Raw genomic sequence first — 24,554 nt, forward strand, 5'->3', positions numbered from 1 at the left:
TGCGATTGAAAAAGCGATTGGACCTGTCCTCACCTGAGCTGAAATCCACTAGGTAAGTTGCGGCTATGGAGTACTGCCTGGCGCTTTGAAGGTCTGGATTCCAGGTTCTCGGCTATGACGGGGAGTACCCAGTTACGCAGTCTTAAGATGTCCAATTGCATCGACAGTCGATGGTATTATGTACTGCTTGCTCGCTATCCATTTTACATTCGTACGTAGCAAGTTTAACCCTATGAGCAGCGCACAGTACAGATACTATTCGGCGCCAGCTCGGCCACGACCTGTATCTGGCTGGCCCCGGGACACCGACCGGCCCGTTGGGAGCTACCTTAGCTGGTAGGCACGGAGTTCACTTGAATCCAGCGGCTATAATCTGGACCCTGGAGGCGTCCTCAACCTGATCCGGGCCAGGTATTGAGCAAATTCTGATGAAAAGCTTGGAATTTGGGTAGGTAGCTGGGCTGATGTTGCATGTCTAGCTTGACCGACCACGTCACAAGGCCGGCTTATCAGATAAGTGCGGGGAGAGCCGGGAGCTGAGACCGCTCCTGGCAAGGATCAGGCGAGTCTGTCAATGTTGAAGCGATCAAACACCTAGCTGCATTGTGAACGAGGTTAAAGGCAGGGACAGCAGCCGGTAGCCGGTCTAACTCGCGGTACAATATTATTCTATTATTCTTGCCGGTTTTGGAGATTGAACGCTGGGATAACCTTTTCGCCAGCTGATTCAGCAGTGACCGTGGCAAGAAGTGGGCTAACAAGGCTGGCCACTTGCCTTCGCTTTGCCCCACTGCAACGGCCCGCCTGACTGGCCCGTTCTGGTGGGTTCCTTGTCCTTCCCTACCGCTGCACTGGCCAGTTGGCGGCTTTGCGCCTTCCTGACGCATCACACAGCCACCCCGCTCCGGCGGTAGCCTGACCCCTCCCAACCTGCTTGCCAACCTATTTAATACTTCCACCCGCCTTCTTTCACTCCTCCACAACTTTCCCTTCTATCAACAACCTTCGACTTGTTATCCTCGCCATAAAAAGGCATCTTTTGAAACCCGATAAAATTCGAACCCATCTCTCAGCACAAACTATCGACAAGCACTTCCACGATGCAGATCTTCGTCAAGACTTGTAAGTTTCCCGGGTGGTCGCCGGTCGCAGTCACCACAGTTCTTTGCGCCGTTCGTAATCTCCTGCCATCATACAGATGCTAACTGTGGATTCAGTGACCGGAAAGACTATCACCCTTGAGGTGGAGTCGTCGGATACCATCGATAATGTCAAGTCGAAGATTCAGGACAAGGAGGGCATTCCGCCCGACCAGCAGCGCCTAATTTTCGCCGGCAAGCAGCTTGAGGATGGCCGTACTCTTTCTGATTACAACATCCAGAAGGAGTCCACTCTCCACCTTGTCCTTCGCCTCCGCGGCGGCATGCAGATTTTCGTCAAGACCCTCACCGGCAAGACCATCACCCTCGAGGTGGAGTCCTCGGATACTATCGACAATGTAAAGTCGAAGATTCAGGACAAGGAGGGCATCCCCCCGGACCAGCAACGTCTCATCTTCGCCGGCAAGCAACTCGAGGACGGCCGCACCCTCTCCGACTACAACATTCAGAAGGAGTCCACCTTGCACCTGGTCCTCCGTCTGCGTGGCGGTATGCAGATTTTCGTCAAGACCCTGACTGGCAAGACGATTACGTTGGAGGTGGAGTCTTCAGACACCATCGACAACGTGAAGTCGAAGATCCAGGACAAGGAGGGTATTCCACCCGACCAACAGCGTCTCATCTTCGCTGGCAAGCAATTGGAAGATGGTCGGACTTTGTCTGACTACAACATTCAAAAGGAGAGCACCCTGCACTTGGTTCTCCGGCTCCGTGGCGGTATGCAGATCTTCGTCAAGACACTTACGGGCAAGACAATCACGCTCGAAGTAGAATCTTCGGACACGATCGACAACGTCAAGTCCAAGATTCAGGACAAAGAGGGTATCCCGCCTGATCAGCAGCGGTTGATCTTTGCCGGCAAGCAGTTGGAGGATGGTCGGACTTTATCCGACTACAATATCCAGAAGGAGAGCACCCTCCACTTGGTGCTGCGTCTCCGTGGTGGCCAGTAAATGGGTCGGCAGTTTGTAAACTGGGAATGGGACACAGGAATTTGGCGTTTGTTAGCGGTTTTGGGGCGGTCAGCCAGAGGCGACTGCATGGCTTTTCGGTCCATAGCATAGGGAAAGGCACGTAATGAACAAGTGCTGGATGGGCTCTCCGAGATTTGATGCCAAACTTGTGACGCTCTGGCTATTGTGTGATTGATTTTGCAATGTTGCATGACGATTCTATGAAGCGAATCTTGCATGTTGAGGTGTTCTCTGAATCAAGCAACCATTTTCGGAAACGCCTGAGGACGACAAGCGAGCAGCACCTTGCGCAAGGCCACAAACTCACAAAAAATTGCTTCAACCTCATTCCTAGTGTGATGTGCTGTGAATGCCCGCAACAAACCGCAAGTGCCAGGCGTTCAGTTGGCCCACCATGAATTTCATTGAGAGGGGCTGTGAGCTTGTGAGGCAGAACTGCATTTCCCTCCGTGGCCCCTCCATAAATTGTTTGCCACCTTGATATTCCATCGTCTCATCTTGCGTTCGTACGTTTAGCTAGCTGGGCACAGCGTCCGGTCGGTCCAGACAGCCAAACCCATATGCAGCACTACGGCTATGCCGTCCTACTACTACCATCTAAAGTTTGAGCTCTACGCGACGCCCGATCCGACGGCAAAGAGCACCAACAGTAACGACTACACCGTTGGCTCAGCTGACGAGATCTGGGTGCCCGCCCCCGGGTCCAGCATCTTTGACGACCTACCCTCTCATCCCCGCACTAGCAGCGGCAGCAATAACAACAACGGACGACAGGCGGCGGCGGCGACGACGACGAGCAAGCCAAGGGGACGGGACGCCACCGACGGGCGTCACGACTACGCCGACGTCACGGCGAGACAGGCGGCTGCCTTTGCGGGTTCGGCGACAAAGATCATCGACTGCGGCGCGCAGAGGGGCAGGGCACACGACGAGGTTGACGACGGTGGAGCAACAGGAGGAGGAGGAGGAGGACGTCGCGGACGGAATATAGTGCGGCTAAGCGAAAGGCGGTTCCGCGAGGGGGCGTCGTTGTCGCTGTCGCCGCCGCCCAAGGTCTCGGACGGGATAGGCCCGGCTACGGCTGTTAGGGACTGGCGGTTTGGGAGGGTCAGGATTGAGAGCTTCGACCTTGTTCAGGACGGAAACGGGACGATTTCGCAGAGTGGGGTTACCATGAGCAAGATGGCCGGGTCAACGGTGCAGGCTGAGACTGCGGCTACGCCGGCGGCATCGCTGGGTCCCAATCTCGGCGGTGTAGGCCTGGCTACCAAGGCGAGATACGTGCCGTTGGAGACGAAGAATACCGAGGCCGGTTGGGGGATTGTACATCTCTACAGGGAGGGCGATGAGTCGGATGCGTTGCGCGGTCTGCCTGATCCGCAGGATGGCGACGACGGAAACGGGAACGGTGTGGGCTCGGCTGATGAGGAGGGCACGATTCTCTGCATCCCGGCGGTTCCCAGCTATATGTCGCCCATCGACTTCCTGGGTTTCGTTGGGGAGAAATGGCGCGGCGATGTTAGTCATTACCGGATGGTCATGACGAGCAGGATGAGCCGGTACATGGTGCTTATGAAGTTTCGGGATCGCAAGAGAGCTAGGGAGTGGCGGAAGGAGTTCGACGGGAAACCGTTCGATAGCGTCGAGGTACGTTTTCCGATCCTGCGATTAGGAGGGGCTAGAGGTGCTAACTATGGTTCAAACAGACCGAAATCTGCCACGTTACATTCATAAAGTCGATTACGGTCGAGACACCGAACCAAGGGGGCAGCATAAGGAAACCCTCGGAGGCCAGCGATGAGCGGTTCTCTCCAACCTCTCCCGTCGTCAGCTCGCTCAAACCATTTCCACCGCCTACCCCAAACCTCATTGAACTTCCAACCTGCGCTGTCTGCCTTGAGCGCATGGACGACACTACCGGCCTGATGACTATACTATGCCAACATGTATTCCACTGCACATGCCTCCAGACGTGGAAAGGCTCAGGCTGCCCCGTTTGCCGGGCTACGAACCCCAAACCCAGCGCGGACAGCTACGACCCGGAGAATCCGTACTCGCGACCGTTCGGTTCTGGCGTATCCAATATCTGCAACAATTGCAATTGCACCGACGACCTATGGATCTGCCTCATCTGCGGTAATGTTGGATGTGGGCGGTACAACGGCGGACACGCCAAGGAGCACTGGAAGCAGACGGCGCACAGCTTCAGTCTCGAGCTCGAGACGCAGCACGTGTGGGACTATGCGGGGGACATGTGGGTGCACCGGCTGATCCGTGACAAGGGCGACGGGAAGGTTGTCGAGCTACCGCGTAACAACAACAACGACCGCCAAGCCGGAGGAGGGAGGGATGGTGCGGGCCAAGAAGACGTGGTACCCCGTGCCAAACTCGATCGCATCGGCATGGAGTACACGCACCTGTTGACGAGCCAGCTCGAGAGCCAGCGGATCTATTTCGAAGAGATGGTCAACAAGGCGGCGGATAAAGCTGCCAAGGCTACGGCGGCGGCGGAGTCGGCCTCCGCACAGGCCAGCGAAGCGCTCAAGCAGCTGACTGCACTTCGGGAAGAGCACCGCGTCCTCAAGGAGCGAACTGTTCCTTCTCTGGAGCGGGAGCTGGAGAGGCAAAAGAGTCGCGCGATCAAGTCTGGGGAACTGGCGAGGAATTTGGGGAAGGCCTTACAGGAGGAGAAGGAGGTGAGCGCTGGGCTGATGAAGCGGATTGACCACCTCAATGGGGAAGCGGAGAGCGTGAAAAAGACAATTGATGAGCTCAGGGCCGAAAATGAGGAGCTCAAGGAGATGAACCGCGATCTGACCATGTTTATCAGTGGGCAGGAGAAATTGAAGGAGATGGAGAAGGAAGGAATGATTGAGCCTGGGGAGCTGGAGGAAGGGTTAGTTGGTGTCCCAGAAGGGAGTTCCAAGAGGAAAGGGAAAGGGAAGGCGAAGAAGTAAGGGGGATGAACGCAGGAGATGGCCGTAGGGTCAAGTTGCCGTACCGTACGGATAAGTAGCGGCTTAGTCAGACATTGTTCGTGACCGCATTCTCTTGGGCCACGTACTCAAGCAGTGGAACTGACGATGTTCAATTCCCGTCTGCATTGTATGAGGTTATCAGCGATATGGACGTGTGTTTGCCTATTACCCCTTTACTTCAAGGGAAATATATTTGACCTCACCATCTCAGGGGCAAAATTAGATGGCATCAAAAAACCGAGCCCCAAAATGTATTGTACAGTGCATACAAGGCATTGTTTCTTACCTAGCTTGTAGAATGAAGCAGAGCCATGCTCATGCGAGATAAGCATGCATCAGCTGATGGTAAGGGGGATGGATAGGGATCACACATGCAGTTCGAGCCAGCATCGGGTCGAGGAATATTCCCGTTTTGGGGGGCGAACGACTCCGCGTCGCGATCGTTACCATAACCGTAGCCATAGATAGCCCTGGTCCTCGAACCCTAGCCTGAAATCCCTCCATGGCCTGTGGTATGAAATCGGTCTGGAGTCTACCACTGTTGTTGCGAAGTTTGTCACTTGAGTAATGGATTAATCTGTTGGGCTGGAGAATGCTGATATTTTCAAGACTTTTCCATCGGCATCTTATTGTGAGACTCCGTATTAGTACTTCATGAATATCCCTTAGCTTCTGGCATGTGAATGGATCCACAACACTGCCCCAAGCTCCCAGGAGCTTGACCGCTTCATGGTTGATCAGTGATAAAGTTACAGGTTCGGATATCTTATCACAAATTCCAGGATAGGACACATAACAAAATCTATCGAGAATTGCTGCATTCTTTCTCGCATATCTGTCCTTCTGCTTCGCTCGTCTCTACTTGGTGCAGAATACAATTCTGCCTTGCTGCAGGACGACGGTTCCAGCCGGCGTTTCTCACGATGGCCAATCCAGACGGTCAGCCTAACTTTGCCTGCACTGAAACGAGCCAATGGGCTCAATTCTGGATGCAATGGCGGAGGCGCGTGTGGGCCAGAAACCTGCTAAGCCAAAGGCCCTGAGCCGACCCGGCTTAGCGGCTTGAGACACTGCTGTGGGATGACATCGATGGGACCCACACGCCTCATGCTCCTTGGGTCGGCAAGGGGCCGAGATTCTAACACACATATGCCGCACTTCTGCGTGCATCTACACGTGTAGGGAAGAAAAAAGTGCCAACGGTCTTCTCCCACATTCCACAACGCTGCCTTCCTTTTCATTCATTATCTCCATCTAATTTTTTACCGTCTTGTATGTCCATCGCTCTTCATTGAGTCCACGTTAATAAACGCCCGAAATCTCTTGATACCCAAACCCCACGCCTCGAATTGGTCCCCATCAGCGCCTCAACTCGGGATACCCTGACGATCAAAGACTTTGTCACCTTGCTGCATCGGCGCTCAGACCGAGAGATCAGATCCGTCTGTTTAAGCAGTCTTGCCCGCGCGCTGGAATCTGGGCTGAAAACACCCAACGCGAACCGAGACCAGTTACCCCTCTTCGGCCATAAACAGGCTCCCAAGCCGATTCACGGCGGAAGTTCGGGCGACCACGCCTTGCGACTCACGGGTACCTGCACGAGCCGAGGTCGCTATATAAGGTTGAACCGGTTTAGCTCACAAGTGCATTGGACCCTCGATGTGTTCCGCTTAATCCTCTCCGCAGTCGAGATATTTAGTCGAATTTGGACTGCCGACCCCAGTGCTAACGGCGAGGCTACCTCTCTGCCTCTTGTCGCTGCCTCGCCCTTTATCGTGACCCCCCTTTTCCACCGTCAAGATGGCCGATTCCGAGCCTCAGCGGCCTGCCCCGCAGTCGCAGAGCACATCATCTCCGAGCGCGACCAAGGAACTCTATCCTATGAGCAACTGGAAATATGACACTTTTTTGTGGACCACATCCGTCCTGGTTGATCTCTTCTTCCGCGAGGTGCATCCCCGAGGTTCCTGGAAGGTTCCCCGTACTGGTCCCGTGCTCTTCGTCGCAGCTCCACACGCAAACCAGGTAGGTAATGGACCTAGTTCTGAGGCAACACTATGGGGTGCGGCGCGCTGATGGTGTCTGGATCATAGTTTGTCGACGCCCTTATTCTCCAGCGGACACTACGGAACGAGGCGCAGCGCCGTGTTTCGCTCCTCATAGCCCAGAAGTCGGTCCACGGTTTTATCGGGTTTGCGTCCCGCCAGGTCGGGTCCGTTCCTGTCGGCCGGGCACAGGACTATGCGAAACCTGGCCAGGGCACCATCTACCTTCCTGATCCTCTCAATGACCCGACTCTTATCCGCGGAATCGGCACAGACTTTGAGAAGCAAGCCGAAGTTGGTGGAATGCTCTTTCTTCCGTCTGCCAAGGGGCAGACAGGGTCGAGTGTCGACATTGCCAAGATCCTTGGTCCCAACGAGATCCGCATCAAGCGTCCTCTCAGGGGAAAGCTTGCCATGACGCAGCTCACGGGCCGGGATGACATTGACGACCAGGGGAATCTGGGGCTCATGGATATCAACGGGCCAAAGGACGGGTATGAAGGAACTACGTACAAGCTAGCGCCCCGCATTGACCAGTCCGAAGTATACCGGGCTGTGTTTGACCGTTTGAAGTCTGGTGGATGCGTCGGTATTTTCCCAGAAGGAGGTAGCCACGATCGAACCGAGCTACTCCCGCTCAAGGCAGGCGTAGCGATTATGGCCCTCGGAACGCTTACCGAGGCTCCCGATTGCGGCCTGAAGATCGTGCCAGTTGGAATGAACTATTTCCACGCCCACAAGTTCCGGTCGAGGGCCGTCATTGAGTTTGGCCAACCCCTCGAGGTTCCCAAGAGGCTCGTTGAGATGTACAAGAACAACGAGAGAAGAGAGGCGGTTGGTCAAGTGTTGGATATGGTGCACCAAGCGCTCAGCGCTGTGACGGTCTCGACGCCAGATTATGATACGCTCATGGTGATCCAAGCAGCCAGGCGGCTGTACAACCCCACGGGGAAAAAGCTGCCTCTTCCTGTGATTGTCGAGCTGAACCGTCGACTCGCTCTGGGCTATGAAAGGTATAAGAACGACGAGCGCATTGTCCAGCTGAAGAAGTCAGTCAACGACTACAACAGGCAGCTTCGCTACCTGAACATTCGCGATCATCAGGTCCAGTACGGCAAAATGTCGTGGCCCAAAGTTGTCTTTACCCTTTTCTACCGGCTGGCCAAGCTGCTGGCTCTCTCAGCTGGCGTGCTTCCCGGCCTTATCCTTTTCTCCCCCGTGTTCATCGCCACAAAAATCATCAGTAAAAAGAAGGCGAAGGCGGCACTTGCCGGGTCCTCGGTGAAAATTCAGGGGAAGGATGTGATGGCTACGTGGAAAATCATGGTTGCAATGTTCTTTGCACCGGTTCTCTACTTTTTCTACACTGCCATCACTGCCCTACTGGTTTGGCAGGACCGTCTCGGGGGGCGTGTGCCTGAATGGGTGCCGATATGGGCCGTGTTTGTGGCTGGCTTCATCTTCTTCCCGACCATTACCTTTGCGGCGCTTCGCTTCGGAGAAGTTGGCATGGACATACTCAAGTCGCTCCGGCCGCTCGCGCTCTGCATCTTTCCGACGTCGAGCTACAGCCTCAACCAGCTCCGTGAGCGTCGTGCTGAGCTCAGCGAGCAGGTCACCAGGGTGATCAACACGCTCGGACCGGAAATGTTTCCGGATTTCGAGCACACCCGACTCGTAGGCGATTCCGGCCGGGCTGCCGCGGCGGCGTCTGCGGTGGAGACTGCTGCCGCCGCTGCCGCCTCCCGCGCCCCTACCCGGCCATCGATGCCTTACCACGTCTCCAGCGGAACGTCGTCGCCCGCCGCGGAGGGTGCCGAGAGCCCGCCTCAGGCGCCGCTCACACGGCGCAGCACGACGCGGTCGAGCCGTGCCATCCCCCGCAACGAGTCGTTTAGTAATATCGGAAAGATACAGCTCTTCGCTACCCGCCCGCCTAGCCGGAGCCGCAGCCGGAGCAGCAGCGCCGGGGGCGGGCCGGTGATGGGCGGGTTCCCGGTTACTGGCTTCACCTCGCTGGATAGCAAGGAGGGATTTGATGAGGCGAACAGGAGGATCAGGCAGGCTATGAAGGAGAGGGGGGAGATCAGGCGAAGAAAGAGGGTGGCGAAGGAGGCAGGGTTGGAGGATGAGAGTAGCGACGATGAGGAGGGCAGTGTGGATAGCTTGGAAGAGAGCGCGGGGAGTCTGAGGGACTATGAGGAGGCGAGGAAGGAGAAGTGATGCGACGCAGTTGTTGAGGGGGGGGGAGGGAAGGAGTGGGGGGTTCTTTGGTTGTGTACTTGTACCTCAAGCCAGCGATGTATGGATGACAGATATAGTCATGGTGTGCTTTCGCGGTCAATCAATGCGTTGTGTTTTGGCAGACAATGGTTGAGGTGTTTCATGTTTCGAAAAAAAGCTATTAACCAGTGGCCTCGGGGTCGATAGTCGGCAGACCGTCACTTGTCCCGGACGGCATATGAACGGCCTTGCGCTAGGTAACTTAGGTAGGTAGGCCGATTCGCCGTGCGAGCATACCGTCTGATACATCCAGGTGTGCACATGCAGAAGTACAGCGTTGCCAGGATTGTTAAGAGGGGTAGTTGAGAGGAGAATTTTCACACCGAAAAATTTGGCTGCACTAACAGCGGTACTGTACTCAATACGCAGAGGAGAGGTGAGTCCTTCGATCCTGCCAGCGGAACTGATACACAATCAGAGCCTCACGCGTCCCTAGACGTGTATGTCGGGTACGTACGTCTTGCATCAAGGCAGCCCGGGACAAAACAGTACTACCTTATCCATATCGGGCTGCTCATTATCTGATTTTTTGATAATCGCGGTAACTGGCAGCCGTTGCCTGAGGGCATTACGCAATGGCCGTGCAAGTGACGTCTTCCGACTGATCCTTCTTCGGACATTGACTGATATGAACACATTGAACGGATTCGTCGGCAGGGCCCAGCTCGGTGTTAGCTCCGGGGGTAATTTATAGTGGAACTGATCACGCTTGACTTCTGTGGCTTTACAATGCTGCAATTCCGAGTTTGACGAGTCCTAAGGAGCAGCAGACATGAACTGAATGAGCCTTCCCAAACTTGATTGCGCGTGTCGTCCTAAAATATCCTGGGATTTTCAGGGGCTGGCCAACTGTCGACAGACTCGGCATTGCTTGGAATGGTGGGTTGAGGTTACACTCTGCACCGATCCGTCCCCACTTCTCCGTTAGCTCCGAATCGCCGACCGGAGAGTATCCTTCGGCATCTTATAAAATAATTGCCCGGATCCCTCGACACCGCCGGCCGGCTCGGCCAGCAGTCCTCAGGTAGCGGTCGTCCAACGCTAAACAGGAAACAGCGGGTGTCACCTACAGCAGGACCAGAGCAACATCGGTGCTCTAATCCGGAAAATGACGAGCGCTTTTAAGGCACTCATTAACGGCGCCAAGGCGCTTACTATTGGCAACTCGGGCAGCAAGGCTTCGATACAGGACCTGTTCCCGGTCGTGGACAAGGCTGTCGACGGCGACGATTGCGACCGAGACTGCGACAACTGCGTGGTCCATTATCCCAAAAACTTCAAGATCGATGAAGACGATGACCTGTACGGCTTCGTCAAGGGGTGGAGCACACACGTGCTGGTCGCGACGGGCAAGACGGACTGGGTGCGCGACGTCGCCGACGAGAAGGGCAGCGTAATGCAGGCGATTGCGCACGCTAAGCAGCCTAGCAACGGGGTACTAATTCTTGCCTTACCTTATTGCCGTCGGGTCTTCCCTTCTCAGAAGGAGGAACCTTATAGCCCGATTTGCAGTACCTTGGCTAACAAATGCAATGCTTATACCTTCACACAGCGCCTGATGCTCTCTGCATCCAACATGCCCACGCCTCACTCACCCCCATCCTACTCGGAACCGACCACTGTGCTCCTGCTCCCGGGCTTCCTGCTGATCGACAACGTCACGCCCGCCACCGTCCCAACCCTGCTGGACTCCATCGTCGCGCGTGCACCAACAACCACGACCCCGCTTGCCGCAGAGACGCCTGCGATCCCGCCGTCCCTGGCGGCGCCGCTGCCCGAGGGCACCCCCGCGGCGATTAAGGACCTGACGACGCGGCCGTGCCCGCACCGGGCGCTGATCCTGCTGTGCAGCCAACGGACGCGCGACGCACGCTGCGGGCAGAGCGCACCCTTGCTGCGCCGCGAGTTCCAGCGCCACCTGCAGCCGCTCGGCCTGTACCGCGACCTGGACGACGAGCGGCCCGGCGGCGTGGGCATCTACTTCATCAGCCACGTCGGGGGCCACAAGTACAGCGCCAACGTCATGGTCTATAGGCGGCCGGACGCGTTCGGCGTCGATCAGGTCCGCAGGGCGGAGCTGCTGAGGGACGGAAAGGGGCTGGATATCAGGTCTGGACCGGTCGGTAAGAGGGGTAGCAAAGAGAGAGGGCAGGAAGAGGGAAAGGAAGAGGCAGCGGAGGCGGAAGAGGAGGAGCAAGATGTGGGCGCTGGACAGTGTATTTGGCTTGCGAGGGTCAAACCGGAGGACTGTGAGGGTATTGTCAAGTTCACTGTTTTGCAGGGTAAGGTGGTCAAACCGGAGAGGCAGCTGCGGGGCGGGTTTGATAGAGGAAGAGGGTTGCTGAGTTGGTGATAACTACAGCACATGTCTAGGTAGTGTAGATGAGACAATGTCCATTTTGAGTACAACGTTTTAAGATTATTCTGATGGTTGCTTTTGTCGCTTTGTCGAGTTAACTTTGCTACGCACTAACGTTAACCGTTGCAAGCATTTCTTATCCTGACATCGGGGGTTCGCGGGGTAATCGCGGGGCGACCTTATCGATAGAAGCTCCGGGGAAAACATCGCCGTGGCAACGGCACCCCCAGTAAACAACCATGTCATTGGCGCGCCACTTTGACGGTCCTGCCAATGGAATCGACTAGCAACCGGACGGACCTGGGGAACATCGCATCTAACTGACGTTAATTACGAGTGCTCATTAGGACCTCGCTGCCATCTCCCGCACCATCAAAAACGACCAACTTGGTCCCGGGAATAATCTCTGGTGTATGCCATTGGGATTTTCAGCTTCGCAAACCTGAGGTGACTGACCCAGGCCTTTCTTTTTCTTTCTCAATGGCAATGGCATGATACGGCAACCACAGCATTCTGAGAGCGACGCCAGGCATTTTGTTTTCGGGTGTTCTCGGTAGTTGCTGGCTTCTGGCATTTGGCGTTTTCCATTGGCATCCCAACCGGCGTTCCCACGGCAATTCCAAGGCATCTACGAATATCTAGACCATCTCCCTTCCGTTGTGTACAATTCGGCCATAACCACGACCACCATGGCGGAACTAAACAGAACGCCAGGAGTGGCAGCAGATGCGGCATCGCACCGCCAGCATCACCAACGGTCCAAGTCATCAGTCCTGCGGTCACTCATCGGCGGCGGGCACAAACGGAACAACTCGGACGGATTGGCACTCCCTCCCTCAGATCTCTGTACGCCTATAGGATTGACACCGGGCTTCCACGCCTCAGAGCGCAACCTTGCAGTCAACAGCAACGACGTGTTCTACGTGGGCTTCGACACTTCAGCAGCGGCAGCCATGGAACGGCAACGTAACCCGCGACCCCTTGGGGAACTGCCGCAGAACCAGCCTGACAGGTCGCCCGAGCGGTCCCCGGAGAGATGGCTAGGTCGCGGTCGTAGCACCGAAGTGGCACCATCACCGGCGAAGACCGGTGGTTTTGCCACCATCTCGCTGAGGCCCTTTACAAGAGATTCAAGCAAGCCACGCAAGTCCAAGGATGAGGACACCTCGTCATCGAAGCCAAAGAAGTCCAAGTCGGCAACCAATCTCGCAGCGTTGCTACGCCCCAAGTCCGTGAAGAACCTGAAACAGTTGTTAACGGACGACGACGGGCTGAAGCGCACCGCCAAAGACAAAGACAAGGAGAACAGGACGCCACATAGCTCCTTGGGCAGCGACCACGTCATCGGAACGGCCCCAGCGACACCTATTTACGCCCAGTTCGCGAGCAATGCCTTCGGGCCTCCCTCGCCACAGGTGGAATTCCCGCTCGAACCGCCCGTTAGGAACAGCTCGGAACGGTTTGGTGTGCTGTCATCTTGGAGAAAGCCACGCCCAAAATCCTTCCAGGCCTACACAAGTAATCGTGAAGATGGCTCTACGCGGTCGGCCGAGTCGGGCGGCGACAGCGGCGCAAAGCGGCAAACGTGGGGTAAGGGAAGCGACTCGCCGGCCTCCGGGCCCCCGGCTAGATCCAGGCCAAAATTGTCGGCTGCGGCCGGAGGGCCTGAGGTACCTACGATCGACCCCAAGGATATCGACAAGCATCTCGAAGCCTTGTTGGACCGCCGCAACATCCCAGAGAATCAGCGGTACAAGATGCGGAACTTGAGCGACACCATCAAGATGGAGTTTATTCGGCAAGACTGGGCCGAGACACAAGCCCAGCTCGAGCGCCCGGGCTCGAACAGTGGTTCCGCCCCTCCGCCGGGAACGAGTGAAACGGCAGCGGACTCAATGGCGGACCGGGGAGACAGCAGCGGACGCGCCAAGAAGGAAAAGAAGCACGGCCGGGGGCTGAGCCTGACCATCGTCAAAGGCGGCAGCAAAGGAGACGCCCAGTCGCCAATCAAGAAACGAAAGGGGGACAGCAACTTGGGTCGGCACTTCAGGACAAAGTCGAGCGAAAGTCTGGTGAGCGAGCCGCCCTCACCCGGGCCATTCTCCGGGTATGGAAGCAACCTCTTGGCCAAAGTCAAAGGCCAGCAGCTGCCCGGAGACTTCGTAGCCTATCTCAGAAAGGTGCAACAACCCGAGCTGGTCGAGGTGGGCAAGCTGCACAAGCTACGGCTTCTGCTACGCAACGAGACCGTGGCCTGGACTGAAGAGTTTATCCGGTCGGGCGGGATGAAGGAGATCGTGGAGCTGCTACACCGTATCATGGCTGTAGAGTGGAGGTACGTAATGCTCTGTTGGTTTTACCTATTGGTTCTGCTGCCGAAAACGAGCCCCTGCTCGGCTGCTGTGCTGGTGCTATTGCAGCTACAGCGGTGGAGACTCGTGGCGCTTCTATCCCCTTGCCTGCTCTCTTGCTACATTACCTGCCCGAATGTGACCGAGAATGAACTAACAACCCATGCAGAGAGGAGCACGAGGACGCCCTGCTGCATGAGAATCTCTTGTGTCTCAAGGCGCTCTGCACCACGGCCATGGCCCTGCAGTATCTCCACTCCATCCACAGCACGCTCTTCCCGGCCCTGCTGCACATGATCTTCGATCCGGAGAAGAAGGGTCCCAGCGAGTTCACTACCCGCACCATCATCACATCCATCCTCCTTACGTACATCGAGGCCGCCACACCCCAAGAGCGCGTCTCGCGCGCAAGGGCTGTCCTCGGCTACTTGCGTGACCCCGAGCCCAAGGAGGAGGAGCGACCCCTCGACTTTGTCCTCGAGATGCGTCGGGAGCGGCCCTACCGGGTGTGGTGTAAGGAGGTGGTCAACGTCACCAAGGAAGTGTTTTGGATCTTTCTGCATCACCTCAATGTCATCGCCCTGCCCTCTGCCACTGACAAGTCACCAACGACTTGTGATGACAAGACAGGCGCGGAGGCCACTAGTACTACTACTACATCCATGTCAGCCACAGGGGCGTCTGGAGGGGATGACGCCTCCCGCCCGGGCGCCAACCGTGGCAGCAGCGTGGCAACGACGCAGGACCCGGACTGCCAGCAGCAGCAGCACCAGCAGTACGCCTACATGGCGCGCCACTTCCCGCAGAAGCGGCCCCCAGTACCCGCGGCCCCCTACGTCGGCGGGGTCGAGTGGGACGCCACAAACTACCTGGCGAGCCACCTGGACCTGATGAACGCCATTCTGGCCTGCACGGGCCCCACGTCGCGGGAGCGCAACGCGCTGCGCGCCGAACTTCGCATTTCGGGCTGGGAGCGCTGCCTCGGCGGCAGCCTCCGCCTGTGCAAGGAGAAATTCTACGGCGCCGTCCACGACGGCCTGCGCACCTGGGTCGCCGCCGCCGCCGAGGACGGGTGGGACGTCCGCGACGTGCGGTACGGCCCGCCCCCAGACACCAGGAGCAGGAGCGTGTCACCCGCCAAGAGGGCTCCAGCTGGTGGTGCAGGTGGCGGGGGTGGTAACGGTGGCAACAACAAGAAAAAGCAAGACCCGGCGCCTCCTCCGAGGATTGAGATGCCCAAGCTTGACTTTGCTGTCGAGGGCGGCGATATGCTGGCAGACGTGCGATCCAATGACGCTTGGCTTTCTTGACTCCGGACCGCAGATCAATACCTCACCCCCCCCCTTTCTCCTCCCAGTATTTCACCGACAGACGGCACCGGCTCCACTCACTTGGTACACTACACCACGTGTACACTACCCGCTGACAACCCACTTTTGTCTGTTGGTAATCAATGGGGGAAAAGATGGGGCTCGGCTGCGACTGTGGGTTGTCTCACTCTCGGCTGTCTGGAATGGGGTCCGGGTAAGGGGAAAGGGAAGAAGCAAGATGATCTAGGACCTATACGCCTCCGAGGGGGTGTATTGGTTTGCTGCTGATTTGGCTTCATTCTTTCCTTTCTCTTTCCCGTTCTCCCTTGTGGCCTCATCACTGTACCCCCAAACGTATGGGCAAGAATCCCTTTGCCTTTTACTGCCGCTGTAATCCGAATGTCCGGACCCTCACCTGATTAGGGAGTCATTTTGACATCAAGAGCGGTCGACGATATTTGGCATCTGTTTCTTGGTGGGTGCCAAAGAAGGAAGGAAAAAATTGAATGATCGGGGTATAAGGGCGAGCGTTGATGGACCCTTGTGTGTTGGGTTTCTTCATTTTTGTCTTGATTTCCTTTCCTACTCCATATTATCGTGGGGGTACTTGATGTCTGCTGTTGTCCACTTTAAACCAACGTCACCAGGGAAAGAGAAAATCTGTTGGTGAGGCGGGTTTCTGTTTGTCATCTTGTGATGAATGGTGATCATTCACGGGAAGGCATAGGCCCCCAGCCTCTTTGGACAAACGTCAGAACCATATTGTCGGGTTTGTAACGAGGATGGGCTACGACTGCACGCTTTAATGAAAGACGAATCTCTGAAAATTCATTATTCTGTGTCAAGACCAAGCTCGATCTGTGTGGGACGTGATAATTCCCCATGCGGTGCTATTACCCAGAGGAGCTCTGAGCCAACCGCATGACTGTGTTCTGACTCAGACACTGCTAAATGACAACACTTGTACCACTTGAAGATAGAGGCATACCTGCTCACTGCTGTTTTTATTGGCGCTTCAAGCCTGCACCCGGAGAGAGCGGTGATGGGCCGGCTGAGGGGCTGTGGGGAGTTGGACCAGCGCCGCACGAGCACAGAAGCAAAGCATGGGAGGATCTCACCGGTAAAGGGGGCGAGGCCGGGCTCAAGATACACAACCCCGACGTCTCCGCCTGTTGGTGTGCGCCATCAAATCCCTTAATGTAGTATTTTCGGTGTGTTGCCCGAGTCCCCATGGTATGGCACTCGGCTGAAGCACCCAATCACACCGACAATCGCCTCTGCTAGCGAAGGCGAAGTCAACTGCGGGACGTGCTACAACCTTCCCGAGGGCAATCAACGCCAGAAAGCCTGTATACTGCATGTACAGTATGTACAAGCCAAGCAATTGTAGGTACTCCCAGTCCTACAGCACCCCTGCTGTCCGTCATGTTTGCTGACGCGATTGGATAAGCTTCAGTATGTCGATGCAGGCCCAGTGGCCATGTAAGATCCGGCAAGAGTGTGAAAGAGAGACCGAAGCACCAAACGTGGCCAAGCAGCTGTGACGCTCGGGAAAACATTCCGAGTATGGCCAGGAGCGGAGCGAGGGGGTCGTCTAGCACCGGTGAATGATCACCAGCCGTCGACATTCGCAGAATGGTTGGCTCGCATATCCTCGGTATCCAGACCAGAGCCTTTGCTAGGACTTCCTCCTCATGCCCCATTCCCCCCACAGACCCAGGCCAGGCCCGGACCTGCACGTGCAGATGGAGGCCAGCTAATTCAAGCACTTCATCGATTCACACTGTTCGCGGCATATGGGTGATAGGTAGAGGACGGTGACAAGATCGAGGGATAAATGTAACATAGGGTGAAGAAGCTGTCTGTTTCGGCGATGGAGAGACTCTCCCCAACCTCACGCGTGCCGAAGAGGTTGTGACCTTTATAGGAGGGGAGGTAGTATGCTGTCTCCGATCAATCTACGACTGTCAATGCTGGTACCGGCGGCTTTCTGTGGGGTGAGGGTACACAGCAGCGGGCTGATTGCAAGGGTTTTACTCCCCTGGCGCACGAGAAAGAGGCAAGCCGGCCCGAAGATCGGCTTGTACACAGTTTCTGATGTCTGTTTGTTTGATCTGGGACTGTGGAACCAATCACTTCTCAGGCCAGGCAGTTCTGTCTATGGGGGTCATTGGTGGTGACACTATATGACCTCAGAAGCAAGGTGGTTGGGGAAGCTGGTCGAACCATTCTTGACCGACTTCTTGTGACCGCAGAGCACGGGGCGAGATTCAGAACGAATAAGCCCTGGACTTTGGGTCCCAAGCAGCAAAGCGGCCCCAAGCACCTAAAGGGCTAATTGTCCGGCGAAGAATCGGTGAGTGCCGAGGCCTTGTGGTGCCTTTGGACGAAACTCAGGCAGCTTGGCCCTAAGGTCAAGAGGCCTGTAGCTGCTGCGGTGATACCGGAAGATGATGGACAACGCAGATTGGACAGCCCGGGAAACACACGAATCAGGGAAGGCGAGATTAGAGGACCCAAGGACACCTCGCTAGGCTCGACGGTACACTAAATCGGCTAGCAGACTGCATAACCAGGTCGGCAACGGGTATAGCAGCGATGGACGCCGACGGCCATCATCAAACAGACTACCAGAGTGCGGTATCTGCCGTGAGGGAGACGAGGTTTGACAGCTTTGACAGGTTTGACGCTTTGCCAATGGGGTAGTGGTGGCGACGGATCCGGACGAAGTGAAATGCGTCGTTGTGCGTCCCCATTCGAAAACACACGGGCTCTCTCAGTCCCCGGCGGAAGTGTACTCTGGGCAGATCAGCCCTGCAGGAGTGTGGGGTTAAACCTAGCACGGTAGCGTGCTGGTCATGTCTCACACAGAAGGCGGTGCTCCCACTTATCCGTACTGCCGAGACGCAGCTTCTAGGCATCTTCTCGGGTTTGCGGTTGGCACTCGCGGGGCGTCCCGGACAAGCGTTCTGGGACGGACTGAGGGCTGCGAACATAACTGCACTGGGCCGCGTCACTAGCGAGTGGGCAGCGGTTTAAGAGTCAACCCATGATGGCGGTTCTCATCCGAATCCCGAAGACGTCATTCATGTTCCACGAGATGTCTCAACAGCATGCAGTACGGCAAGGAAATCGGTCCTCCATACCTGTTTCCCATACCTGTTTCCTCGCAGGGGCAACAGTACCCGTCCCAGAGCGATCGGGAAGTGATATTAGAGCCCCACCAGTCCGGCGCTCAACCCCCTGTCGCCTCATGGCTCTGGGCGGTGAGCTTTGGGCTGGAGAAGCCTCTTCGGGAAAGAATCCTAGGGGCTGGAACCCGGTGAGTAACGTTAATTGCGTCCACTGATACGCGAGGGGACGAGGCGTGGAAAGGGGGAGGACAGGGGCACCAGCTCGTTGGGACCTACACTACTGTACTACCGGTCAAATATACGGTAGTCATAGTGTAGATTCATAAGCATGGTATTGTCCAAGCCAGCCTCAAGCTGAAGCTCGGATCAGAACATCGGCACCGATTGGGACAGGCCAGTCTTCTGGGAATGCCGTGTCTTCGGGTGGTTGGGCGGAGCGATGCAGTCGCGCGGGTGCAATTTAAACTAACAAGCACCGCGGGAGATTGATTCCAGGTCGTTTCTTTTCGTCTTTTCCTTCCCCTCGGGCCCACGCCCGCCCACATCCCTTGCGCCCGTTACTGGGGTCAGAATGGCAATGTGTGCGCTGTTATGTGGTATCAGAACCATGTTCAGGAGGAGGCATTTCAGCTACCATTCTGGGCCGCAAATGACGTGCCGCCAGATGAGGTGGACATACAGTACAGGCTGCATAGGAAGTTCATGAGCTGCGGCCTCGACAACAGACGGGGCGGCTCAAGATCAGGGGACATGGCTCGCTGCCACGAGATAGAAGACCCGTTCGCCCGATGCCAGAAGCAGCAGAGTAGCAGATTGAACGGGCGAGCCAGACATGGAAGCGTGTGCTGCGGGCCCTGGTGCAGCACTGGCTAGGTAGGATAGACGGATGACGGGCCCGTTTCAAAGTGACCAGCGTCTCTTGTTTTTCTTGTTTCGAGGCGACGTCGGCTTCAATGGCGAGCATTTGGTGGGAGAAGGGGAGGACACCGCGATGGTGGCCGCATACTGCAACCAAAAATCTCGGACATTCAGCGTGTGCCGCGGAAAACAAAAGTCGTGTCCCGTCTTTGGGTACTTGCTCGTTTATCATTGGATTTCAATTGTTGAGAGCTTGCGTGTGTTGTGTATGAGGTGGTTTGGCCTGCATTCTGTACCGTACCTGCCTGGCATTTGCATAAATCAAGCAGGTAGGTCAGCTATGTATGTAGTATATGTCGGTTGTGTACGGAGGTAGTGTATGTGCAACATTGGCGATGGGGACTCGATAACGTTAGTACTGTACCCACACGGGCCCTCCCAGGCTCCCATAATGGCTAGCGCGGGGTTCCAGGGATTCCCTCGCTACGCCACACCCTCACATGCCAGGCTCTTGGCCCGCTCTTACCCCTCCAACGCCGCGAACTTGGGAACCTGAACCTACCTCCGCCGTGTCCGTTCGACTCCCGGAACCCAACCTTCATCCGCCGCGGGGGCGCCAAATGATTCCAAGCTAGGAGTACATGCTCTACCCTGGGTGAGCGGACCTTTTGAGTCCTCTGTCTCCCACACACGAATCGCGCCTAGGCGGTTCCATTCGGCACCCCCGGTGCGGCATAAACAAGGATCCGGACAGCTTAGAGAGCCCGACAGAGATAGAGATAGAGAGAGGAGACCGGCGAGAGAGAGCAACGGAGAAGCCGGTCGCTGAGGCGGTGTGGACCTTGTCCTTCATCTAACTCGTTAAGGAAACTCCAAGCAATCGAAGACATCCCGTCGCAGAGCCCCGGAAACCCAGAAAGCACAGGCTATCGGCACTTCCAGCAAAGCCGGGGCTTACTACAGAAAACTACCACAGCCGCGCAGCTCGCAAGAGGAGTTCCAGATCTCTCGGCCGTGCTTCCTGCAGGCGGCACTGGCGCGGGACGAACTGGGTCGCTCCCTAGTGCCGCTACATGCTGTACTAAACCCTGCGGCGTGCTAGCGAGCAGCGACACTGCGACAAACCTGGCGAATCGAGACTGGTAGAGACCACCCCATCTCGCAGGGTCTCTGCTCTGCTCTAGCCTCTTTTTTGTATTTTAATTTTATTTTCTGACGTGTGTGGGACAAGTTGCAAGGGGAGACGAGACCACCCACCTACCTTACCTCTGTGGTGCAGCGGGCCACTCTGCGGCCGGCTACCCTCCTCGCAACAATGTCAATAAAGTGAGTCTGCCTGTCCCTTTCTGCCCCCGGTCCCCTGCCACATACCTTAACCTTTTGTGTGTCATGTCTTGTTTGTCCTTTACATACCTACCTTGACCTGGCCTCCCCCTATGTCGCCCCTCTCATGTGCTCTTATTCCCAACCGCAAATCCGTCACCTCCCCTGTCTGGCACCCTGTTCTCAACCGTCGCCCCACTTTGCCTTCTCTCACATCTCCCTGCCATGGCCGACCAGTTCTTGGCCGAGCAGCACACATGGACGCTCATTAGGGAGTCCCAGTCTGACGAGCGGGACAGTTGGGTCATGCTGACCCGGGACGGCGAGATCGTGCCTATTCCTGGGGAGAAGATACTGCACACCTCGCGGCCGCGGGTCGCTCTCGAAATCTCGACACCGCGTGAGCTCCAGATTGCAGAGCCGTTCTCACTCAAATGTGACAACGGCATCGCCTACATCACAAACGAGCGGGTAAGTTCCCTCATCCTTCTCTAGCTTTATCCCGGATTGCCCATCCCCCTGGAAGAAGGGGGACGAGAGGCAGAACGTTCGGGAGCTAACAAGACCGCAGGTCATCTACCTCCCAGCCAGGCCCAGCGAGAATTTCAAGTCCTTCTTTACGCCCGTGCTGAATTTCCAGGACACCCACGTCCATTCGTCATGGATTGGCCCTTGGAGCTGGGGTGGGGTTGTCAGGCCTGTTCCCGGGGGAGGTATTCCCATGCATATTCCCCGAATAGACGTCAAGTTCATCTTCAGGGACGGCGGCCACAGCGACTTCCAAACCAAATATGAGTGGCTCAAGGAGCGTCTGCATCACGCCCAGGAACTGGGACTCATGCCGGGCCAGAATCTCGAGCCGCCACCGCCTTATGACGCAGCCCCTCCCGAATCGGCGGCAGGTCCTTCCGGCAATGTCTCGGCCAGTGCTGAATCCCGGAACCAACCTCCTCAGCCTGCTCCTGATGAGCCGCCTCCGGATTATGTGGAAGCGCAGACCCAGGCCGTCGCTATGCGGTACGAGGAGCGCATGCGGGAGGAAGCAGAGAGGCAATGAGAACCAAGGAATAGTGTGGATTGAAACGGAAATGGGATTCGGCCCATTTTGACTCCCCTTTGAGTTTTCCTTTGTTTCTCAACCGTTCACTCACCGACTTGTTGCACTGCCGACCCTTGATGTCATCAGTGTTGAGTTTTTGCATTGCAGTTGGTTATAGCAGTGGATTCGAGCCTTTTCTGAGAGAGCCGTTCTGAGCCTTTCTGTTAGGCGAAGGCGTACAGTCGTCATTGATTTCAGCCAGTGTTCGTCCCGGCTATTCTCCAGTCATAATTCGTGCGGATGGAAATAACCCCCAGCAAGGACGGGTCTATATTGGGTCTTGCGGTGAAGGATCGGCCAATAGTGATTCTGTAGCGTGGAAGATGCTGGTCTTAGAGAAGATAACACAATTTGCCTGCTTATGCCGTGAGCGTGGTGTGACTGTTGGGTACCTGCTTACGACTTTGAGCTGCATGGCTACTATAAACATTGTGCTTGCACGGTTGTATCCTGTGGGTATGACAAGAACAGGTGAGTGGTGCAAGCGCTCTGGAAGCGTCTGATGAACCGGAGAAACAAGCTCGCAATGGATGATTGAGAGCACGTGATGCGCGGGAACAGCCGGAGACCGGGAGCTCGGGGCACCGGGAACAGCCAGCAACAGTTGGCCAATCACAGCCGAGGAATTGGAAGCCCGGACGATTTTCGCTTACCCGATTTTTGCGAGAGCTCCAACGTCGCGAGATTGTTGAACCTTGCTCGAAGCCGCCTTGAACACGCTCAGTCAGGCAATCCGCCCAACCTTCACCCGCCATTGACACCACTCGCCGCCCCGGCTGATCACAATGGGCTTCTGGGACACGATAACCGACCTCGTCGAGGCTGCCACGCCCTGGTCGACGGCCGACGCCGATGCCCCCGCCAAGGAGTCGGTATGCGTCACTTTTAATCCCCCTTCGTGCTGCGTCTTGTCGCTCTCTCTGGCTTGCGCTGCTGGTTGTGCTGCTGCAATTCGGCATGGAATCGTAGATTCCAATATGTACCCAAGCCTGGAGTATTGTGGCAAGCTTGATGAAAGTTTCAAGTCGATGATTACTGACTTGTGAATGATGTTTGACAGACCGAGGAAGTGACAGCCGAGACTACCCAGGAGGAAGCTAGCTCAGAGAAGGAGGCTGCCGAGGCCCCCGAGGAGGAGCCCGCCGCTGAGGAAGAGGAGGAAGAAGAGGAGGAGGAGGAGGAGGAGGAGGAGCCAGAAATTGTCGACCCCAAGGAGCAGCTTGAGGAAGGTGGGTTATACCGTGACCACCGGACACCCCCTAGGAATCGAAATACGACGGCATTGCCGTTATGAGAGATGCCCTGCGTCTCTACTTCATAACCCTTTTGTCATAACGCGCAGCTCTCCGCCTGCACTGGCCCGCCATTTCCAGCGACATTGCGCTCACGGACAAACGCTGACCTTTGGTGTATCTAGAGTGCCGGAACTCCAAGCAATGCGCCCCGGTTAAGCACCACTTCGACGAGTGCGTCGAGCGTGTCACAAGCGCCCAAGCCAACGGTGAAACCGCCAAGGAGGACTGCGTTGAAGAGTGTACGAGCTATATCCTTCCCGATACTCAGACCCTGCTGCTGGTCAAGTGCTGACAATTCCATCTCTCTCGAACAAGTCTTCCATCTCGCCCACTGCGCCACCCAATGCGCCGCTCCTAAGCTCTGGTCCATCCTCAAATAAACAAACCAGAACATGGCCCCGCCTTGGACTTCCCCTGTCTTTCGATCGACAGCCCAGAGTTTAGCTCACCCTAGAATATGAATGAAGCGTTTCTCGTTCCCACTGGCAACAAACATGGCTCATAGAGAAGGGGAAGCGGAATGTACCTATAGAAGAGTCGTGGGGCGTTGGCTGGCTTTTGCTTGTGCGAGGAAGAGAGACAGGCGGGATTCCATGACGCGGGAGACAAATACTACAAGACGGTGGGGGAGCAACACGCCTGTATAATCGATTCGGATGGAGATGGGGGGACTGCCCGAATCTGTTGTATCACTACCTACCCTCCCATCATGGTCACTATGCTTATGCCTTGGGAAACACGAATCTAGATGTTTTTGAGACTCTATACTAACGACATTTGTAACCAGTCCATTATCTCCTCGGCCTTGACCCATCCACAGTGGTGTAACCCGAACTTGTTTCCCGGGCGGCTGCCATGGGGTCGCACCACATGGAAGATGCCCGATCTTGTAGCATCTCACCTGCAACAGGCGTCGGTCCCCCTTGCAAATATTGTACGAATAGGCGGGTAGTCAGCAAGCCATGTGTTCGAATACGGCGACCGGCATGCATGCATGATGCGGCAGATGCAGGACGAGCAAGGTCATCTGTCAGGCTCGGTCACATATATGTAAATCAATCTATCTTCAAGCTTACAATCTCGACGCAAGGTCAGATACGGCAGTGTGTTCTCCTAAGCGTCGGATTACCGTCCAATGGGAACTTGAATATGGAGTATACATACTAGTAGTAGTACACTCAGTACTGTACGCTGACTGAGTTCTTTGCACAGTCCGTCATGCCACTGGCACTGCAAAGCCGTCGAGTTCGATGTTGACAAAGGAGGGTCTGGATGTGAAGTTCGAAAGCCCCCCACGGCGCACGTATTTTGTGTTACACAGCCGATTCGATAAGATAAAATTCGTTATGTTCGGATTGCTCCGGTGTCACAGGCAAGCGAATTTG

The 24,554-nt window shown here is 56.0% G+C and overlaps 8 protein-coding genes across 8 annotated transcripts; 7 read left to right on the plus strand and 1 right to left on the minus strand.

The window, feature by feature from the left end:
• Positions 1-1,100: 1,100 nt before the first annotated feature.
• Positions 1,101-2,113, plus strand: N656DRAFT_711899 (polyubiquitin; the record flags this gene model as incomplete). The annotated part of the gene is made up of 2 exons (XM_064811772.1): positions 1,101-1,122; positions 1,218-2,113. The coding sequence occupies 2 exons, from the start codon at positions 1,101-1,103 to the stop codon at positions 2,111-2,113; spliced, it is 918 nt and encodes a 305-aa protein (XP_064668906.1).
• A 418-nt stretch (positions 2,114-2,531) lies between these two features.
• N656DRAFT_155802 (uncharacterized protein) lies at positions 2,532-5,259 on the plus strand. The gene is made up of 2 exons (XM_064808685.1): positions 2,532-3,781; positions 3,841-5,259. Exons 1-2 carry the CDS (start codon positions 2,711-2,713, stop codon positions 5,089-5,091), a joined length of 2,322 nt encoding a protein of 773 aa, XP_064668907.1. The 5' UTR covers positions 2,532-2,710; the 3' UTR covers positions 5,092-5,259.
• Positions 5,260-6,912: 1,653 nt separating this feature from the next.
• Positions 6,913-9,380, plus strand: N656DRAFT_769427 (uncharacterized protein; the record flags this gene model as incomplete). Its single annotated transcript, XM_064813705.1, has 2 exons — positions 6,913-7,137; positions 7,206-9,380. The coding sequence occupies 2 exons, from the start codon at positions 6,913-6,915 to the stop codon at positions 9,378-9,380; spliced, it is 2,400 nt and encodes a 799-aa protein (XP_064668908.1).
• Positions 9,381-10,420: 1,040 nt separating this feature from the next.
• N656DRAFT_780587 (Sucraseferredoxin-like protein) lies at positions 10,421-11,844 on the plus strand. The gene is made up of 2 exons (XM_064815410.1): positions 10,421-10,875; positions 10,993-11,844. Exons 1-2 carry the CDS (start codon positions 10,549-10,551, stop codon positions 11,791-11,793), a joined length of 1,128 nt encoding a protein of 375 aa, XP_064668909.1. The 5' UTR covers positions 10,421-10,548; the 3' UTR covers positions 11,794-11,844.
• Positions 11,845-12,488: 644 nt separating this feature from the next.
• Positions 12,489-15,460, plus strand: N656DRAFT_711720 (uncharacterized protein; the record flags this gene model as incomplete). The annotated part of the gene is made up of 2 exons (XM_064811760.1): positions 12,489-14,134; positions 14,320-15,460. 2 exons carry the CDS (start codon positions 12,489-12,491, stop codon positions 15,458-15,460), a joined length of 2,787 nt encoding a protein of 928 aa, XP_064668910.1.
• A 2,368-nt stretch (positions 15,461-17,828) lies between these two features.
• On the minus strand, positions 17,829-19,004 carry N656DRAFT_155903 (uncharacterized protein). The gene is made up of 3 exons (XM_064808686.1): positions 18,607-19,004; positions 18,328-18,476; positions 17,829-18,259 (listed from the first exon to the last, which is right to left on the minus strand). The coding sequence occupies exons 1-3, from the start codon at positions 18,713-18,715 to the stop codon at positions 18,017-18,019; spliced, it is 501 nt and encodes a 166-aa protein (XP_064668911.1). The 5' UTR covers positions 18,716-19,004; the 3' UTR covers positions 17,829-18,016.
• Positions 19,005-21,074: 2,070 nt separating this feature from the next.
• On the plus strand, positions 21,075-22,292 carry N656DRAFT_780594 (uncharacterized protein). Its single transcript, XM_064815411.1, has 2 exons — positions 21,075-21,246; positions 21,347-22,292. The coding sequence occupies exons 1-2, from the start codon at positions 21,082-21,084 to the stop codon at positions 21,830-21,832; spliced, it is 651 nt and encodes a 216-aa protein (XP_064668912.1). The 5' UTR covers positions 21,075-21,081; the 3' UTR covers positions 21,833-22,292.
• A 314-nt stretch (positions 22,293-22,606) lies between these two features.
• N656DRAFT_780595 (Non-heme 11 kDa protein of cytochrome bc1 complex) lies at positions 22,607-24,028 on the plus strand. Its single transcript, XM_064815412.1, has 4 exons — positions 22,607-22,746; positions 22,935-23,103; positions 23,292-23,408; positions 23,485-24,028. The coding sequence occupies exons 1-4, from the start codon at positions 22,660-22,662 to the stop codon at positions 23,547-23,549; spliced, it is 438 nt and encodes a 145-aa protein (XP_064668913.1). The 5' UTR covers positions 22,607-22,659; the 3' UTR covers positions 23,550-24,028.
• Positions 24,029-24,554: the final 526 nt, after the last annotated feature.

This window comes from Canariomyces notabilis, assembly GCF_033297395.1.
Source record: "Canariomyces notabilis strain CBS 508.74 unplaced genomic scaffold N656scaffold_15, whole genome shotgun sequence".
In the NCBI taxonomy this organism is placed as follows: domain Eukaryota; kingdom Fungi; phylum Ascomycota; class Sordariomycetes; order Sordariales; family Chaetomiaceae; genus Canariomyces; species Canariomyces notabilis.

Excerpts from the sequence above, each read along its gene's own strand:
- N656DRAFT_780594 (XM_064815411.1), top strand. The coding sequence starts at position 21,082 with ATGCTGACCCGGGACGGCGAGATCGTGCCTATTCCTGGGGAGAAGATA. Across the intron at positions 21,247-21,346 it reads CCTACATCACAAACGAGCGG|GTCATCTACCTCCCAGCCAG; the intron begins GTAAGTTCCCTC and ends ACAAGACCGCAG.
- N656DRAFT_155903 (XM_064808686.1), bottom strand. The coding sequence starts at position 18,715 with ATGAGGCGACAGGGGGTTGAGCGCCGGACTGGTGGGGCTCTAATATCA. Across the intron at positions 18,477-18,606 it reads GAAACAGGTATGGGAAACAG|TGACGCGGCCCAGTGCAGTT; the intron begins GTATGGAGGACC and ends CCCACTCGCTAG. Across the intron at positions 18,260-18,327 it reads GTGGGAGCACCGCCTTCTGT|AGTACACTTCCGCCGGGGAC; the intron begins GTGAGACATGAC and ends TGATCTGCCCAG.
- N656DRAFT_155802 (XM_064808685.1), top strand. The coding sequence starts at position 2,711 with ATGCCGTCCTACTACTACCATCTAAAGTTTGAGCTCTACGCGACGCCC. Across the intron at positions 3,782-3,840 it reads AACCGTTCGATAGCGTCGAG|ACCGAAATCTGCCACGTTAC; the intron begins GTACGTTTTCCG and ends TGGTTCAAACAG.
- N656DRAFT_780587 (XM_064815410.1), top strand. The coding sequence starts at position 10,549 with ATGACGAGCGCTTTTAAGGCACTCATTAACGGCGCCAAGGCGCTTACT. Across the intron at positions 10,876-10,992 it reads CTAAGCAGCCTAGCAACGGG|CGCCTGATGCTCTCTGCATC; the intron begins GTACTAATTCTT and ends ACCTTCACACAG.
- N656DRAFT_780595 (XM_064815412.1), top strand. The coding sequence starts at position 22,660 with ATGGGCTTCTGGGACACGATAACCGACCTCGTCGAGGCTGCCACGCCC. Across the intron at positions 22,747-22,934 it reads ATGCCCCCGCCAAGGAGTCG|ACCGAGGAAGTGACAGCCGA; the intron begins GTATGCGTCACT and ends GATGTTTGACAG. Across the intron at positions 23,409-23,484 it reads GGAGGACTGCGTTGAAGAGT|TCTTCCATCTCGCCCACTGC; the intron begins GTACGAGCTATA and ends CTCTCGAACAAG.